We start from the raw sequence: 17478 nt of genomic DNA, 5'->3' as shown, positions 1-17478 counted from the left end.
AGGCAGAGAGGAACCTGTTCCTTCCATCTTCAGATGGGGGAACTCAGGTTCAGAAAGGTCGGGTAACTTGACCAAGATCACACAGCTGGTAACAGAGGAGCCAGGATTCAATGCCACCACAGCACTCAGAAGGAACATGGAGACAGGGAGGACCAGGAATTACTTTCCACTGGTACACGTCTGAGTTTTGGAGCCAGCCTGGTGTACGCTATGGTAAGTGTGTCCGTTTAATTAATGGCACATCTACTTCTCCTAACCGAAAGTCCTAGCGTGGTGACACAATGTTCATGTCCTTCAGATCCTGAGTTAAATTGAAATAATCACAGGTATTTTCCCAAGTTTCCTTCTCTCTGTCACTCGTTTATTCATCCATTCACATATTTAAAAACACCATGCACTTGAGCAATCAAATAGAACAGGGAGGATTTTTTTAATAAGACAAAGCTGTACTACAGCCTTCCTTGTTCCAAAAGGGATCACGGCAGCTCATAAGGATGCATAAGATACACTAAGGCAGAAGCAGATGAGGACAAGGGGGGACAAGCAGCAAAACACTGACAGAGCCAGGAATGAGCCTCTCTCAAAAATGCGTTCCCTAAGTCCGTGAGCTTGCTAGGGTGGACCACCCATCTGCCTGCTGGTTATCAACCTTAATTATCTTTGAATCCCCATGTTACGATGAGTTGGCAGCTGCCTCCTCTGTGTTAATTGCCCCTTGGAAGTGATTTTAATGACCTCAGAGTTGCAGCCTCCTCAAGGTGAAAACAACCTAATTGCTGAAAGAACACATTCCTCCTTCTGCAACTGAGACAAAATAATTCCTCGTGGGTCCTCCAAAGTCAACATTCTGGGATGTCATGAACAACATCCCCAGCAGCATCCTTAGGATAAGAAAGGGCGAACTCCCATGGGGTTGTTTCTGATCAGAGTGTCCCAATAGGCTGGTGGCACCATGCTCTTATTCCTAAGATGCATATTGGAGTCAGAATCTACCTTATAAATAACATGGGCTCAGAGCACACGGTTCTTGGTCTGTGGAATCCAGGGACCCACCTGCTTGAATTGAAACAAGCAGGTCGCTTAGTTCAAATATCTAGACAGGTCTTCCCCAGGCTGAGGCCTTCCCCACCCACCAATCCTCAGGAATCAGGCTCTCCTTGACATAAGTTAGCACACAGCACAAGCAACATCATAGTGTGTGTGTGTGTGTGTGTGTGTGTGTGTGTGTGTGTTTATCACTTTAAACCCACCCAGCACATCTATCATATCTCATGACTTTTTATTCCCAGGGCTTGTCCTTCGGCCCTCAGCCACCAAGGGCACAGGCAGAAGTCAAGCATTTACAAAGGAAGATGACGTGACTGGCTCTTGCTGTTACGAAAGTTAGCTTCTGGGGTGAGGAGCCCTGCTCCCCAGAGCTCTCCCTGGCCCAGTCTCTCTCTGCTGCTGTGATGCCGTAACACCCCCCACATCAGCTCCCCAGGTGTTTGCACCTTCCTTTCTGCTTCTCAGATTTGTCAATGGAGTTGTCACAGTAAAGAGGAGGAAGTGGTGACTCCAGATGACCAGAGTTAGTCACCCCAGAGGTGTCCCAGAATGGTTGCGGGTGAGATGGAATCTCCCCTAACTCCTTAACTCTATCACTGAGAATATCTTGCCTGAAGTGCTGATTGGGAACCTCCTGAACACCTGATTGGCTGATCTTAATTCTCTTGTTGATGAACTTAAACCCAATGGTCTGCATTGTCTACAGTGAATCTGCAACAGAACAATAACACAACAGGAAACTACCAGCCCAGGTGTTTGACAAAATGTGTTGCAGAGATAGAAAAAAAAAAAAAAAAAAAAAAGGAATTTGGAGGTAGAAGAAATCAACTACAGTAGCATCCTCAGAGATCCTGGAAGGCTGTGAGTTGAGGTAATAGAACCCGGGAATATCAGAGGGTATAGTTCCTGGGAATATCGGAGGGGAGTTGCTGCTCAGGAGTGGGTTGTTGGATACAAAGCACAAGGTCCAACTGGGAGAATAATCAGGTTCTGAATGGATTAATCTCTCTGTTGCATAAACACAAGTTACAATATTTGCCTTTTATTTTGAATATTTGGGCAAGACCATGACTTGTGAGAAGTCCATGAGGAGATTATAAGAGTAATATTTTGGCATAATGAGATTATGGTTTTGTAATACTGGAAATAGAAAGTATTTGCACTCCAGTGAGATATTGCCAGCTAGATATTCCAACATGGCACTTGTTACAGGGGATAATTCTGTCATCCAGTTGGAGGGTATGAGATTTGTGTGGACAAGGAGGTTTTTTTTTTTTTATTTTTTTACGTTTACATAGGGTAATGATGTTTATTTTATTTTTCCAACAAGGAGGTTTTGAAGTTTAAGTGTGGTTCCAACAGATGTCCTGGGCAAGGACCTCTCCAAGAAGTGGAAGCTCCCATAGCAGGAACCCAACAGGAGATCAAGCAAGCTCTGGTTCACATTGACCCATGGATCTCCTCTCTGCCCTATCAGCGTTTGCTGAAAAGGGTGTATCACTGAAGGCCTTCAGTTGGGTATGTGAAGAAACCTCCCTAGATCAGGCAGAGCCTCCCGAAGGAACACAGACTTGTCCACTGCGTTCCCTTCCCTCGGCAGAGGCAGCCATGGATTGCACTCTTTGTTGGCACCTTCACCAAGTCTCTCCCAGAGCTCAACATGATTTTTCAGAAAGGAACCTGGGAAGGTAACAGTGGCCCCTCTCCCAGAGCCAAGAGATAAAGTATGACACTATTTCCTCAGATCAGCTCCAATCCACTCAGCATTTTCATTCCACACAGGCAATGTGGAGCCCCAAATCTTCAGGTTTAAAGGTGATTATAACGATCATAAAATCCTCCCAGGTTTCCACCTGGAACAACAAGGAAGCGTGGCAACATTTTCATGGGGTTGTGAGGTCCTGTTCCACCCTCCTTTCCAAAGCTTTCGAGATGTCATCATAAATCCTATTCGACCTCCAAGCCAGGGAAAGGCCTTCCTGCGTCAAGCTGGACAGCACAACCAGTTAGCAAACTCTCCTCTATTGTGAATGGAAATCTGCCTGATCATGATACCCACCCACTGGCCCTAGTTCTTCCCTTGGGTCATACAGAACATGTCCACCCTTCCCACATGGCAGGACTTCAATACGCCTGCAAGTGTTTTTCCCCCAGGAGATGATTCCCTGTGGGCCCTCCAGGCCTCAGAGACCCATCCCAGGTCCCACCAGCATCATGCCTTTCCTCTAGACCCTCTTCTGTCACCTAAAACTTCCTGGTCCACAGGGAAGTTCTAATACCACAGTCTGGCTTTCCTGCTAGGCTGAAATGCTCTCCAAACATTCCAGAAATTTGTTATGGTCCTGGCAGCCAAACCCACAAAACCCAGATTGCAAACTCTTACTGAGCAGCCCAAGAACATGTTCAAATCAACCACTGGCTGGCTTGGCCTATGATAGATCTTGCTGGACACCATTTTGTCCCTGGGATGAGTCAAGAATTTCTCTTGTTGTTGCTGTTGGCTGCCCCCCAGGTCACTGGCTGGTGGGACAGACATCACTCCTGATACCCTGAGTATGGAGACCTGAAGGCCCAGGTAGCACTGGGCATCCCATTACCGTGCCCAAGTGAGTAGTCCCACTTGATGGGGAATGCGTCAAGACCAGAGAGATCCTGGGCAACCACCTTGGTTTTCCAGAAAACAGTGACCTAGAAGGGCTGGGCCTCCAGATTCCTGCCCTAGAGTTAACGCAAGGACCCCACCCTCAGCCCTGCAAGTCAGCTCTTCCTGGCCAGCAGCCTCACTCAGACCAACCCCGCCCTCCTCCACGCAACAGCCTCCCTCCCAGAGTGCGTGCCTCCTGGGCTTCACCATGGGACTATTTGTGCCCTAAGGGGCTTGTTGTGTTCCACCTTGAGAGAGGGCTCTATCTGCCCCTGCCTCAGCCTCCAGATTTGAAGTTCCTTGAGAGAAGCCCCTGGGTCTTATTTAGATATATCCCAATCCAAGCACAGAGCCTGGCTCAGCCATTGAGACACGCTGGATTGAAACAAACTGGCTCCACTTCATCAAGCTTCTCCAATGAGAAAGATGGGAATTGAAATGCCCTTCTCCAGAAGGGAACCAAAGGAGACCACCGCAGCCTCTGCTTTACCGTCTCCATCATGGTGGGACATCCTGTAGGTGATGAACCTGGCAGCTCAAAGCACGAGATCAACAGACCCTCACCACCACCACCACAACCGCCACCATTTGATCCCTTCCTAAGTCCATGAGCCCTGCTTCTCCCTGGCTAGAGAATGGTTCCAAACCCCAGCCCATCACCTGCCTGTCTTGCAAACAGAAATTGAGGAGGAGAGCCTGGCTGAATTGGGACCAACTCAGCCCACCCCCAGTAATTGCAGAGAACACGTGTGTACCAAGACCCTGATTAGCCTCGACAGCCAAGGGGCTCGTGACTATTTCCGTGGCATTCCAGGATGAGGAGCTAAGACGACGCTCAGCCTCCTCAGTGCAAACCACACTCTCGAGGCCTAGGAGGGCCTAGGGTACAGCAGGGTCTCTGAATGATGTAGGAAGCATCAGAAGCCACACTGAGCCGCTAGACCCCAACTGCCCGACTCAGATTCCCCAGCTCATGTACACCTGCCAGTTACTCTCACATGAAGCAAGCAATGTTATGGAAGGGCCCTGCCCAGGTGGAAAGACCAACCAGCTTCTTCCTCTGTGGTTTCCAGAGTGACAAGGACCTCATCCGGGTTCATCACAGTGGGAATGAAGAGCAGAGGCTCCAGGTCTCTCTCATCCAGGATTGAAAAGAGCTGCTCTTACCTGCTAAGATGAAGATGCCCACGAGGATCAGGAAGACCAGCAGGTAGAGCCCCAGGACAGCGTGCTTCAGGGCTGACAGAGAGCCCAGCTGGGTACAGCAGCCACCTGCCCGCCGTTTGTGGCATGGACCTGGACAGTAGGGAGAAGAGAAGGAAGGGGAAAAGGCACGTGAAAACCCTGTAAGTGTTTTTCTCTGTGGATCTCATCTCTCACTGATGCACACAGACGTTTATTTAGCATCCCTTCTACCCTTTCTGCCCCTCTGTATTGCAGCCACCTAAATGGGGAGCTTTCTGGAACCATCACGAGATGTTCAGCTTCTAGCTCTCCTCCCAACCTCTGCGGTCATGAACAAACCAGGCAGGCATGTCCACAGACCACGTGCTCACAAAGCACACCTCCCTTGAGCATTCCAAGCAGTAGAAAAACATGGAAAGAGGCTTGACTATGTGCCCTTTATCAAGCATCACTGTCTCGAGTGGTCCAAGGAATATGGAGAGGATTAAAACAGGACTCGAAACTCAAACTTCCACAGTGGCCAGGAAGGGATGGGAATGACGAAAACGGGCGGGGTGGGGTTGTGAACAAGCATGCCCACTCTGGGAAAGGTCGCTGCACAGGAAGGAGGCCTTGTGTGTTGCCAGATCCAGAATTTCCAAGATGAGCAAGAAACAAATAGGAGACATCTCCATATTTTTAAGTATTGGCAACTAATTTTAAAAGCCAATAACACTGGGGAGTTAAATAACATTGACAAGTCAGATGTGACCACCACCAACTGGCAACACTGGATTTGATTGACTGTATGGAAAGCACAGGAACCTCACCCTATACAATTACACAGGACTCACCTGCTCCCCCAAATGGAACAGTGGAATATCATTGCTGTAGTGGACCCTATGGACTGTGTGTCCAACCCCTGTCTTTGACTTACAGATACGGTATGTCGACTATAGATTCAAGAGACTGAGGCAGGAGGATCACAAGTTCAAAGTCAACCTCAGCAACTTAGCGAGGCTGTAAGCAACTTAGTGAAGACCCTGTCTCTAAGTAAAATATTTTTAAAAAGAATGTCAACTGTTAATTACGGGCAAACCCACATCAGGATCCAGGCAATCTTTCAGATGTATTTGTCCTTCAATGTGAGCTTCTCAGATGGCCCATGCAGAAGCCAGGAAACTGACTCACTTCTACCTGCCAAGTCAACTGAAACTGGAAAGGAAGGGATGCTCTCCCATCCTGAGTCCCACAGTGCTCATAAGAATCACTGGACACGCGCTTTCTCCATCCTACTCCTGTGGAGGACTGTCCCCACTCTGGGAATGCTGCTAACCAAGGTGCACTGCATGTGAGGAAGATGTGGGAATAGAAATGGTTGAAATCACTGATATTTAGAAAAGGTCTTAAGTCAGGTGGTGACATATGCCTGTAAGTCCAGCTACTTGGGGGGCTGAAGCAGGTGAACTGCTTGAGCCCAGGCAATCAGGGCTAGCCTGGGCAACATAGTGAGAACTTCTTTCTTAGGGGGGAAGAAAAGAGTTGGATCCCCAGCATCAATACAATTCAGATTATGAGATAGTATCTTTAGCAAAGCACAGCAGTGCATGCCTATACCCCAGCTACTCGGGAGGCTGAGGCAGAGGATTGCAAGTAAGAGGCCAGCGTGGGCAATGTATCAAGACCCCAGTTAAAAGGAAAGAAAGAAAGAGTAAAAAGATAAGAAGGAAGGAAGGAAAGAAAAGAAGAGTCTTGAAAGATGGCAGGATATTTGCAATCCCTTGGTAGGGTTCTATTTTTAAGGAGGTACTTCAAGAACTGTTTTACCCTTCAGGTATCATTATTACACCTTTGGCCTCAGGAGGTTTTGTTGCCATGAGGGAGAGGGTGGTGACTATTGATGCCTGCTGTCACAGGGATCTTAAATGTCCCCAGAGGCCCATGCACTTAAGGCTCGGTCCCGAGTTAGTGCTATCAGGAAGAAGTGGATCCTTTAAGGGCTGGGACCTAGTGAGAGGTCATTAGGTGAAGGGAATTGTGGGACTCCTTCCCAGCCTCCTCCCCACCTTTTGCTCCCTGGTGGTGAGGTGGGTTGTTTCGCTCTGCCTCACGCTTCCTGCCATGACATGCTGCCTCACCACAGGCTCCAATCGATTGGGCTGGAACTTTCAAAATGGTGAACCAAAATAAACCTTTTCTCTTTCTAATTGGATTATCTCAGGTATTTGGAAAAACTGGCTAACACAATGCCTCAGGATCCAAACAGCTCTCTACTTTCAAAAGTATTGCTGCTTGAGGAACATTTTCCCACTCGTTTACTCCATTTTGTTACCAATTCTGCTGTTAAAATAGCTAAGCAGAATGATTACATCACATAGGCACAAAACATCAGTCAATAGATACAAATTCAAATACCATTATCATCATCCTTAAATGCTGACCGATTTTAAAGAGTCCCCTTGATTTTCCATTAAGACTTAAACAAAGCACATCTTTCTAACTCATTCCAAATCTCCTTTCCTAGGGCTTTCTATGCCTTTCCATACACAGGGGTCTATGACTGGTTTTCACCTAAATACATGGGCACTAGCATTCATGGTTTTTGCTTGGGTGTTTTGTTTTGGGTGAAAGACGCTAGCCATCTTATCAGAGAAAGAAAGAACTACCATTATTGCAATGGTAGTTCCAGCTCTGCTGCTCAAAGTCCCATTTGGGTGAGCCTCACAGTCGAATGAGAGAGGAAAGTCACACAGCCATCGACATTGCTAACTTTGTCATTTGCAGGAGAGGGTCACATTGCAACGATCTTGCTCTATTTGTCCCCATGAAAAGAGAATAGTTTCCTTGCCTTCTACCTGAGGTCTCTAATTAATATTGAGCAGCCTCCTGGGACAGGTCCCTTTGTCAACCAACACAGAGAACACAGACCTTCCTTCAAGAAAACTTGGTTCCTTCAGCAAGACTTGATTATTTTGTACATTAAACAAAATCTATTTTAAGTGGAATATAATAAGGGTTTCGGAGAGTGATTTTTCACATGCATGTTCTGGCAAGAAGCTTAGAGAATCTGATTGAAGGGGGAAAAGACAGAAATTAAGAGCAAGACGAATCATATTCTTCCCCAAACACTGTGGAGTTCTTTTCCTTTTTTTTTTCAGCAAAAATATTAGCTGGGTAAACCATTCAAATTATTTAAGCTTAGTGGAGGATTAAAAACACAAAACTGATACAATCAGCAAAGCCAGAATAAAAATTATGCCCTGGCTTTTTGTTTGTTTGTTTAAAACAAAAGCAAAATGAATGAGCTATAAGCCATGAGAATACACAGAGGAATTTTAAATGCATATTACTAAGTAAAAGAAGTCAATCTGGAAAAGTTGTGCACTCTGAAATTCCAACTAGACAGCTTTTGTGTGGAGATAATGGAAGATTGGCAGGTGCAGTGGCTGGGGCGGGGGATGAGTAGGCAGAGTCCGGGAATTTGCAGGGCAGCGAAACTCCTCTCTGTGTGACAATGTCACGGTGGGTGTACATGTTCTCAGTATGTTTTCCTAGATTCCAAGTGTCTGTTTAGCATCCAGAAATCACAGGGCCAAACTACTGGCTAGAGACCTGTCCAAGAACTACATCCCCACTCATCCGAGCATCAGACTCCCACACACCAAGCCAATATTCTCCTGCCCTAAATCACACAGGCTCAGGTGCCAGCCTGCCCAGAATAGCACGACAGCCCAGAGCTGCCTGAACCGTTCACACTAGCCCACCCTGACGTGTTCACTCTGCCCTGCTGGCATTCCAGGACACTCCAACACAGCCACTGGCCTCTGCCTTCACATCTCCCCCTACCCAAACCTGGCTTTTCCTCTGTGCCTGCACATGGTCCTTGGTGTGTGTCCTTCTGAGGGGATTCTTCTTTCAATGGCATAGGCCTCTCCACGTTGACATATAAATTATGTCTATGTACAACTTTAAAGCATGTTATCATACATCCCTTGAAAACTACAGAATGTCCACCACCAACAGTGAACCCCAATGTAAACTAGGAATATTGGGTGATACCAATATGTTGGTGGGGGTTTTTAGATCATAACAAATATGCCACTCTGGTGGGGGAAGTTGGCAATGGGGGAGACTGTACATGGGGAGCAGGTAGTGGATATATGGGAATTTACAGCACTTTCCATGTATTTTTTCTGTAAACCTAAAATAAAAGTCTGCTAAAAAAAATGTCTACTCACAATAGCTAAACTATGGACCCAACCTCGGTGCCCTTCAACAGATGAATAGATAAAAAAATTGTGGTATATATACACAATGGATTATTACTCAACCTTAAAGAAGAATAAAATTATTTGCCAGTAAATAGATGGAACTGGAGAATATTATTCTAAGCAAAATAAGCCAAGCCCAAAGAACCAAAGGCCAAATGTCTTCTCTGATCTGCGGGTGCTAATTCACAGTAAGGGGAAGGGGGAGAATGTAGGTGCTTTGGACTAGACAGAGGGGAGTGAAGGGAGGGGAAGGGGTACAGGGGCAGGAATGATAGTAGAATGAATTGAACTCTATTACCCTATATGCAAATATGATTACATAAACTGTGTAACTCCACATCATGTACAAGCAGATGAATGAGAAGTTATACTCCATTTATGTATGATGTGTCAAAATGCTTTCTTCTGTCATGTATAACTAATTATAACAAATAAAAATTAAGGTCTATTTAAAAAGTAGAGGCTTTGACTTAGCATTGTAGAGGTAAAAACAGGACATTTACTCAGTATCCACTATCACTTGCCCTACAGTGGCAGTCAGACCTCAAGATGGGCCCCTACAACCCTGCCCCTGTGTGACTCCAGGCACATGAGATGATGTGTCTCCTTTCAAGATGAGACAGAAGAGACTGCTGCTTCCTTCTTGCTCACTCTCCTCTCTCTTGGGACATGCATTTGGGGGGAGGCCAGCTGCCATGTCACAAACACCCCATGGAGAGGCCCATGTGATGGAAACTGAGGCCTTCAGCCAACAGCCACGCTGGTAGCTTGGATGCAGATCCTCCAGCCCAGCTGGCTTCATGTGACTGTGCCCTGGCTCAACCTCATGAGAGACCCTGAGCTGGAACAACCCAGCCACACTGCTCTGGGGTTCTTCTCAGATTGTGTCATACCTGTGCTCATTTTGAGCAAAAACTTTACCTGAAAAAAAATCAAATAGATTTTGCCTTTCCTTGTGTACCCATGAATTCTGCAGAAAATGTGTGAGGAGTAAGTTTCTGTTTTATGCTTACTTTGGGGGTAATTTGTTATGTGGCAGCAGATGAAAGGCACTTAGGACAGACTCTGGGGAAGGCAATAGGTTTCTTGAAGGAGCAGAGTCCTTCACCCCACCTTCCCGGTTCCTAGGCCAGAGACTGGCACCTGCAGCTACTCAGTGAGCGTTTGCTGAAGAGAAGTTCAGCTATGGTTGCTGTCCTCCGGAAACTCCCACGGGAGGGGAGGAAGGCCTGTGGCCAGGAAAGAAGCAGCAGAGACGGGTAGAGCAAGTACCACGTGCAGAGATGGGCATTTGGGTCTGTGGGGGGAGCCCAGGGTCCATGCGGAGGAGGCCGCAAGCCAGGAGGTTTGAGGGACAGGCCTTTGGGAGACTAAAGTCCTCCCTCTCTGTCTTCCGCCTTATCATCCCATGGACAGTTATTAGAAATTTTCAAATTGTAGCTTTAAAATGAAAACTTTGTTCCTCCATGTGAGAACAGTTCTGGGGGAGATTCTGCAGAGCTGCCAGCTATTAAACGTTGTTGTTCACAGGCGCCAGCACGCTGCAGACCAGATCACGGAGAAGGCAGGGAAACACCTCCACTACCACCGAACACACGCTCCCAAGCTCTAGGAGGATCTGGGGAGAGGTTTTCCCATCTTGCTGTGGCCTCTGGAAGTGAGGGTGGCCTGTTGGAGATTAGGGGTCCAAGGGAAGGGTTTCCTAGAGGGTTGGGGAAGGGGAGAACACTTGCCGAACAAAGCCCTGGGTTCCATCTACAGTACTAAATGAGAGAGAGCGAGCGAGAGAGAGCGAGAGAGAGAGAGACCTGGAGAGGGCAAGGCAAGCAATTCTGAGCGAACAAATAGAAAATAAAACATAAGTGCTAAGCGACTTGAAGAGCGAGTCCAGATTGCCTGGCTGGAGATGCTGTTTATCCCGGTGTGGAGCGTGTGGCTTCCCGATGCCTGTGGCCCTGCCAGACAGGATGGCCTCCATCTCCAGGCATCTCGCTGCATAGACCAGCCCCACCTGCTCACAGCGGGGCATCCTTGGGCTATTGTTTTCTTGACATCACCCCAAGGTTGTTGTTGTTGTTGTTTAAGTTAAATTTATTTCAAAAGGAAACTTGATCTCATCATTACAAGTGGAAAGCTAACATCTTACTATTCTATATTAAGATAAAAACCTAATTATCAGTGCAGCATGTTCACACCAGCATGCGGCTCAAAGTTGTCTTGATAACCTCTGGGTCGTGTCTATTGTCACATTCTGGGAAAGGGTGACTTCTGTAAAAGTAAGCCACAGTTCAATGACACGTTGTAAGAAGAAAGTTGATGCACACCACAGAGTTCTCAATTACAAAGAAGCAAAACCAAACTTTTTAGACATTGAAGATTAAGAATGTTCTGGAAGGTAGTGCCTTAGGGATTGTTAACTATCACTGAAAATCCCATGTCAGAACCTTGCACACTTCTCTAGCACCATCTTCCTCAGACGTGATTGTCCACATGCATTCCTGTCGTCCCACTGTCTGCAAGATCTTCTGAGACACTGTGCCTCCCCATCACCCAGGATCGTGCCCAACAAATAGCAGAGCCTAATACAGTTCTTTGCAAGAACAAATATGCACAACATGTATTATTGCTACAAAGATCATCTCTTAACATTCACCTTATGCAAATAATTTGACAAATTCTAGTTGGCTATAAAAACATTATTTTAAGCAAAATTTTGTTGTAAAAAGATAATCCAAAGCTTGCAAAGCCAGGACTTCTAGTTGCCACTAAGGGCCCACCTAGGTAAGCTGTATGAACAGTTCCTTGGAACTGAAGCGACACCTCACTGTGGCTGAGTATTGGAATCGTATGTGGAGCTTCTTAGGCACTCTGAGGCCCGAGCCCCAGCCCCAGACGTTCCCATTCTGACTCAGCGATGACATCTCTGATCCAGGGCACAGAGGCCCTTGGTTCAGGAATAAAAGATTTGTCATATCAAAAGAGATGTGAAGACACATTCTTGGAAAGTGAATGAAAAGTCTTACTATTATAAGAGCTCAATTTATTGGAAAAAAAATCTTGATTTCTTTTTTAATGGGACACATTCAAAGCGAGATTGTATCAAGCTACTTTATTATTCCCAGAGGTTAGAACTGTGAACGGTTCCTCAAAATAATGGGAACCAGAATACGCCCAAAGAGTTTTGCTAAAATACTGTAGGCTGAGGGTGGTGAGGTGTTTGGTAATGGGGATTAAAGGAAATGAAAGAAATTTTCTATAAAAACCACTCAGTCCCAGCGAGTTGAGTAGAGAGAGGTCCCCAGGGTCAAGGCCGCCCTGCAGGGGCAGCCTTGGGCATCCTGGCATCCTGGTCTCCCTGAGTTAGGCAAGTGGGCATCCCTACCACCCCTAGGGGCAGACGTGGGCTTGGCGGTCCACGGAGGCAGAGTCCAGGCCTGCCCTGGCACCTAGTGACCAGGGGACTGTGAGAAAGCACTCTGCTCTGTCCCCTCAGCAACATAACCGTTCCTCCAAAACATGACTTTCAAGTTCTTGAAAAATAATATTCAATTTCTTCATCATAATCGTAGAGCATTGGGGGAGTTGTCGGTTTAAATTTGTTTTCCTCCATTTACAAAAATACTCACAGACTGGACCTGATAAAAGTGGGTGTTTCTTTATTTTCACAGAAACTAGGTCTAAACAACATTTAAAAAAAGGGGGGGGGATGGCAATGATTTAATAATCACCTACTTAAGTTTTAACAACAAACACTCTGTCGTTTTCTTTTCCTTCTCTTTGGTCCTGCAGTTCATAAATGGCAGGTGGAGACAGGGTTTTATTGTTGGGAGGGACCTCAGAGCTCAGTCCATCCAAGGAGAATGCAACCCACCCAAGTCTGACTTCACTAGGAGCAGCCTGATCACCCCGCTGCTTACTCACACTGTTTCCTTGGACAGTCTCCCTTGTAGGAGGCAGCCCCAAATGACCTCTCTATGAAGCCACCACCACTCGCTGGCTTTCATGGGGACCTCCATTCGCCTCCCTCAGAAGAGGGAAGAAGAAAGATGTGAGACATGAATACTGCCAAGGAAAGCCAGCACCAGAAGTAAGAGCAGACCCAGGCAACCAGCCCCACCGAGCCTGGGAGGGCCTTGAACAACTGGTGTGATGTACATATTTGGTCTTCATCCGTATCCTGGCAGAAAAGCTCCCCACGCCCCTACAAAGCCAGGGAAAAATGCTGGGAATGATGGGGGTCGTATGCTAATGAGACAGCTGGTGGCCCAAGGCACCTGGATGAGGAGGTCACTGGAAAAATCAAGGCATGATCACAGGGTGGGCACTTGGAGCCCAGCCTCAACCTCTGGGAAGGGGAGAGCCGCTGAGGTCGAGTTGATCACCAGTGGCCAGTGCTTTACTCAATCATGGCTGCACAATGAAGCTTCCACAAAACCCCAAAGGGATTGGGTTCAGAGGACTTGCAGATAACTGAACACGTGGAGGTTTGTGGAGATGGTGAGCCACCTCCAGCAGAGGGCACAGAAGTTCCCCCTTCTCCCATGCCCTATGCATCCCTTCCATCTGGCTCTTCATCAGTAGGCTTTGTTAACATCCTTTATAATAAACAGGCAAATGTAAGTGAAGTGCTTTCCTGAGCTCTATGAGCCACTCCAACAAATTAACGAACCCAAGGAGGGGGTGTGGGAACCCTGATTTACAGCCAATAGGTCAGTGCGGGCTGCAAGGTGGGACTTACAATTGACGTCCACAGTGGGGGCAGCCTTGAGGGATGGAGCCCTCAACCTGCAGGATCCGATGCCACCTCCAGCTAGGCAGGGTCAGAACTGCAGTGCATTAGAGAATGCCTCTGGGATCCACTGGGGACTCAGCTGCCAGGTTGGTTATTGACGGGGAGAAATCCCCACACATTTTGGCAACCCAAGGTGATATATTCTATGTTGGTTGTCAAGTGAGAGAATGCAAAATACACGGGACTTAACTTTTTTTCCTCCTCCAGAACAACCAATTGGGATGTAGCGAGCACCAACCAACTCTGGCCTGTTGGACCCCAGACCTCAGGGCAGAAAGTTCAGAGAAGGTGCAGGGGAAGAGGTGGTGTTCCGCATGGCTAAGTGAGTCTTCCCATCCATTTCTAAGAAAGGGAGAGTGGGTGGAAGGAGGGACAGTCAAAGCTAATTCCATGCAGATTTCATGATGACTTAGGACAGTTCCTCCTAGTGCTTCCAGGGATGTCTTATAATTTTGTCACTTGCCCGTAAAGTTTATTTTTCCTAACTCCTATTTCCCAAGTAACTGCATAAAAATTCTTGAACACTACCAAGGGACTGTGCTTATTTTACACAGGAAACGAGCACAGGGAGGAAGGGCCACTGGCTGGTATGCATTTTCTTTTGCAGCTGAGGCTGAGGGATGGAAAGAAAAGCCAGGTGGAAGGGGAGGGGAGGGCAGGCAAGGTGAGCTGGCTGGTCACCGAGACTTGGACAGAAGGGGGAGAGCCAGGGAGTGCCTCCAGGAAGAACCAGCAGGTTGTAGGACTGGTGGAAGATGCCACTGTTCTCAAAACGAGCAGTGCACTGATTAGAAGAAACGTTCTCTCCATACAGAGACGCAAAAGGCAGCATGTTCAGGCTCTGCCCAACTTCAAACAGTAAGTCCCTCCCCCTGCAGAGAGGCCCTGGACCCTGGTCTAAAAGATCCCCAGCTCCTCTACTGGCCCCTTGTCAAAGGCAGTAATTTCGCCAGAGGACATCTGCAAGAGGAAGTCGGGCTCTGCACTTCCATGTTTAAGTCGCTGCTGCTCTTTCTAGGATGCTGACTGCGTACGTACCCTTCGTCCCACCTCCTCCTCTGGTGGTCTGATGAACAGCTCTCCTCTTTGGGCAGGAAGGGATATCTGTCTCACTCTCCCACTCCCACCACCAAAGACGTTGGAAGGATCTTGTGAATGTCCAGTTTTCAAGACTGGAAAGCTGAGATCTTGGCCCAGGCCACTGGCATGGGACTGAGTAAGCCATGTCTCTGAAGCCTGCAGCTCTGCCACCTCTGCACAAAAAGCACACAGGGGAGCTCAGCAGGTGTGGGTGGACAAGGTGGGCCTCCCTCACTGGGTGAGTCCTGGAACCAGCCACCAGCTCATAGCTTCTACTGGCAAATTCCAGCCAATGGTGGTGTCGGTAAACACCCACTAATCAATTAACAAACATGGAGATTTCCAAGGGTCCACTCCAAGAGGGCAAAGTCTGTGTTTGGTTGATCTCTATCATTCCATAGGTCCTGGTACACAGCAAGTGCTCAGTCAACATCTCTTGACTTAGTCAATGAGACTAATACACTAGACACAAATTTAGTGTCCACGAGTCATTGTGTTAACCTGTGGGAGCCTGTTTTGACTTTTGTAATAGGTAATAATCAAGTTTCCTAGCTTCTGGATTAGATGCTTTGACAATGGGGCCTTGCTAACCTGGAGAGAGAGTTGTTAGAAATAATAAGGGCTCACCCAGGAACAGACCTTTCAGATGCAAACCAAGCGATCCAGAGCCCAGCCTCAAACACTGCATGGCTGGGGTCACACCTTCCAGGCCACCTGCCACCATCACTGAAGGGCCAGGTGCTATACAACAAGGGCCTCTGTGTTCCCAAGGCCCCTGGAACTATTCTCACCATCCAGTGCTGAGCTGACTGACTGTCTCCTCCCGTCCACAGAAACCACTGCAAAGCCTCCCGGCCTCCCCTGCTGGATCCTCTGCCTCCTGACCGGCCCTGGTACTGCCCTATGTGACCTCTATGGCGCGGTGTGAACTATTAGTAACACATTATCTTGTAGTGGCAGTCATCTCCTGCTCTGTTGGGCTCACCATATTGGAATAACAATAAACCCTGCATTTCACAACAGCTCTGGAGCCAGCAATGGGGTGACGCACAGGGTAACAGCTGCCACTTCCCCACCACCGACTCTGGTCAAACGTTAGATACTTTCGTTCTAAACACAATGATGGTTGCAGAGAGGGTGTTATTGCTCTGCTTCTGCAGATGACAAACTGAGCTCAGAGGTTAGGTGACTTGCCCACAGCAAGCGGCAGAGCTGAGGGGGGAGGGGTTAGCCCTAAAGAAAGGAGAACATGTGACGCCCAGAGAAGGGACAATGGCGTGGCAGTAGGAGTCAGGGCAAGGAACCTGGCAAGGGCAGTTGGTTCATTCTTGCAGCACCCATTTCTTGAGTTTTCTTGGGTACGGGGTAGTGGTTACTTGACCCCCAGACTCCACCTCTTCTGCCTAGATCAGCCCTGACACAGCAGCTCTCTGTCCTTCAGGCCACCAGTCCCAGGCCCATGGATTCCTCAGTTCCGGAGGGAATGCTACTTTGGGGACCCCTGAGGCAGACCCCCACGGTTGCTGGTTTGATCTCTACCGGTTACCCCAAGACAGGGGTCAAGAAGTTAGAAATGTCCCCAGTCTCCGTCGCTTATTTCCCTCTGTTTCCAGGGGCTGTTCTGTTTCTGAGTTTCCTTTGGGGCTAGAGATTTCCGGTCCCCAAAAGAGGACCTACATCAGCTCAAATAAGACTTGGGAGCTCAGAAAACTTATCTAGATACAGAGCAGCATGCACAGCTGTTTTTCTACTCCTGACCACAAAGCACACCTCCCTTACTAGAGACAGTGGAGAAGGGCAGGGAAAGGGCACGGGCAGAAAGCCAGCCTCCAGAGACTCCACCGGCTTCCAGGAGGGCAGCAGGCGCTGCTCACGTCCACTGGCGGACAAGACAAGGACTCTCTGGCCTTCCGCCCATCAACTGCCTTCTGGGCTCACCCTGGCCGCCCTGGAAATGCTTAAAATACTTACGACGCCACGTTTACATTTCAGCACACACCCTTAGATCTGGCCCCGGGGAATCCTGGTAACTTTGGTGGGACTATGGTATCTTCCCCTACATTTGGCAGAGCATACTGAGACTCCAACAGGACTGGGACAGCAAGATGCCTGGAAAAAATCCACTCGCCAGGGGACAAGGTCAAGCTCACTTTTACTTAAGGACCAATTCCAACATCCCTTTCAAACAGAGAATTGTACTGTCAATCAACAGGCAGGGAGAGCAGGTGTGAACCTAGATGTTGCCTGCACGTCGGGAGGTCTGACAGTCATCGGGCAAGCTGGTCCTCAGTTTCCCCCTTCCCCCATTGGTTCTCTTCACTCCCCTCCCCAGCCGAGTGTGGCCATTTGCCCTCTTCTGGACTCTGGTAGGTCCTACCTTTGCAGAGATTCCCCGCGCTGGCCAAGGCCACCCTGGGTGGATACAGGGTCAGGAAGAGAGGCCAGGAACAAGCCCCTTCTCTCCTCACACTGTATAGGCA

The 17478-nt window shown here is 48.0% G+C and overlaps 1 protein-coding gene across 1 annotated transcript in view; it reads right to left on the bottom strand.

Moving 5' to 3' along the window:
- Nucleotides 1-17478, bottom strand: part of Scara5 (scavenger receptor class A member 5) — a 107360-nt gene that overhangs the window by 75519 nt on the left and 14363 nt on the right. The window contains exon 3 of the mRNA XM_047551617.1: nucleotides 4859-4987. Within this exon, the coding sequence (XP_047407573.1) occupies nucleotides 4859-4987 (129 nt within the window). The remainder of the gene's footprint in view (nucleotides 1-4858; nucleotides 4988-17478) is intronic.

The sequence above is a fragment of the Sciurus carolinensis genome, chromosome 4 (genome assembly GCF_902686445.1).
Source record: "Sciurus carolinensis chromosome 4, mSciCar1.2, whole genome shotgun sequence".
NCBI lineage: Eukaryota > Metazoa > Chordata > Mammalia > Rodentia > Sciuridae > Sciurus > Sciurus carolinensis.
The sequence above is the reverse complement of the archived record's forward strand: the minus strand, read 5'-3'. Positions and strand labels throughout refer to the sequence as shown.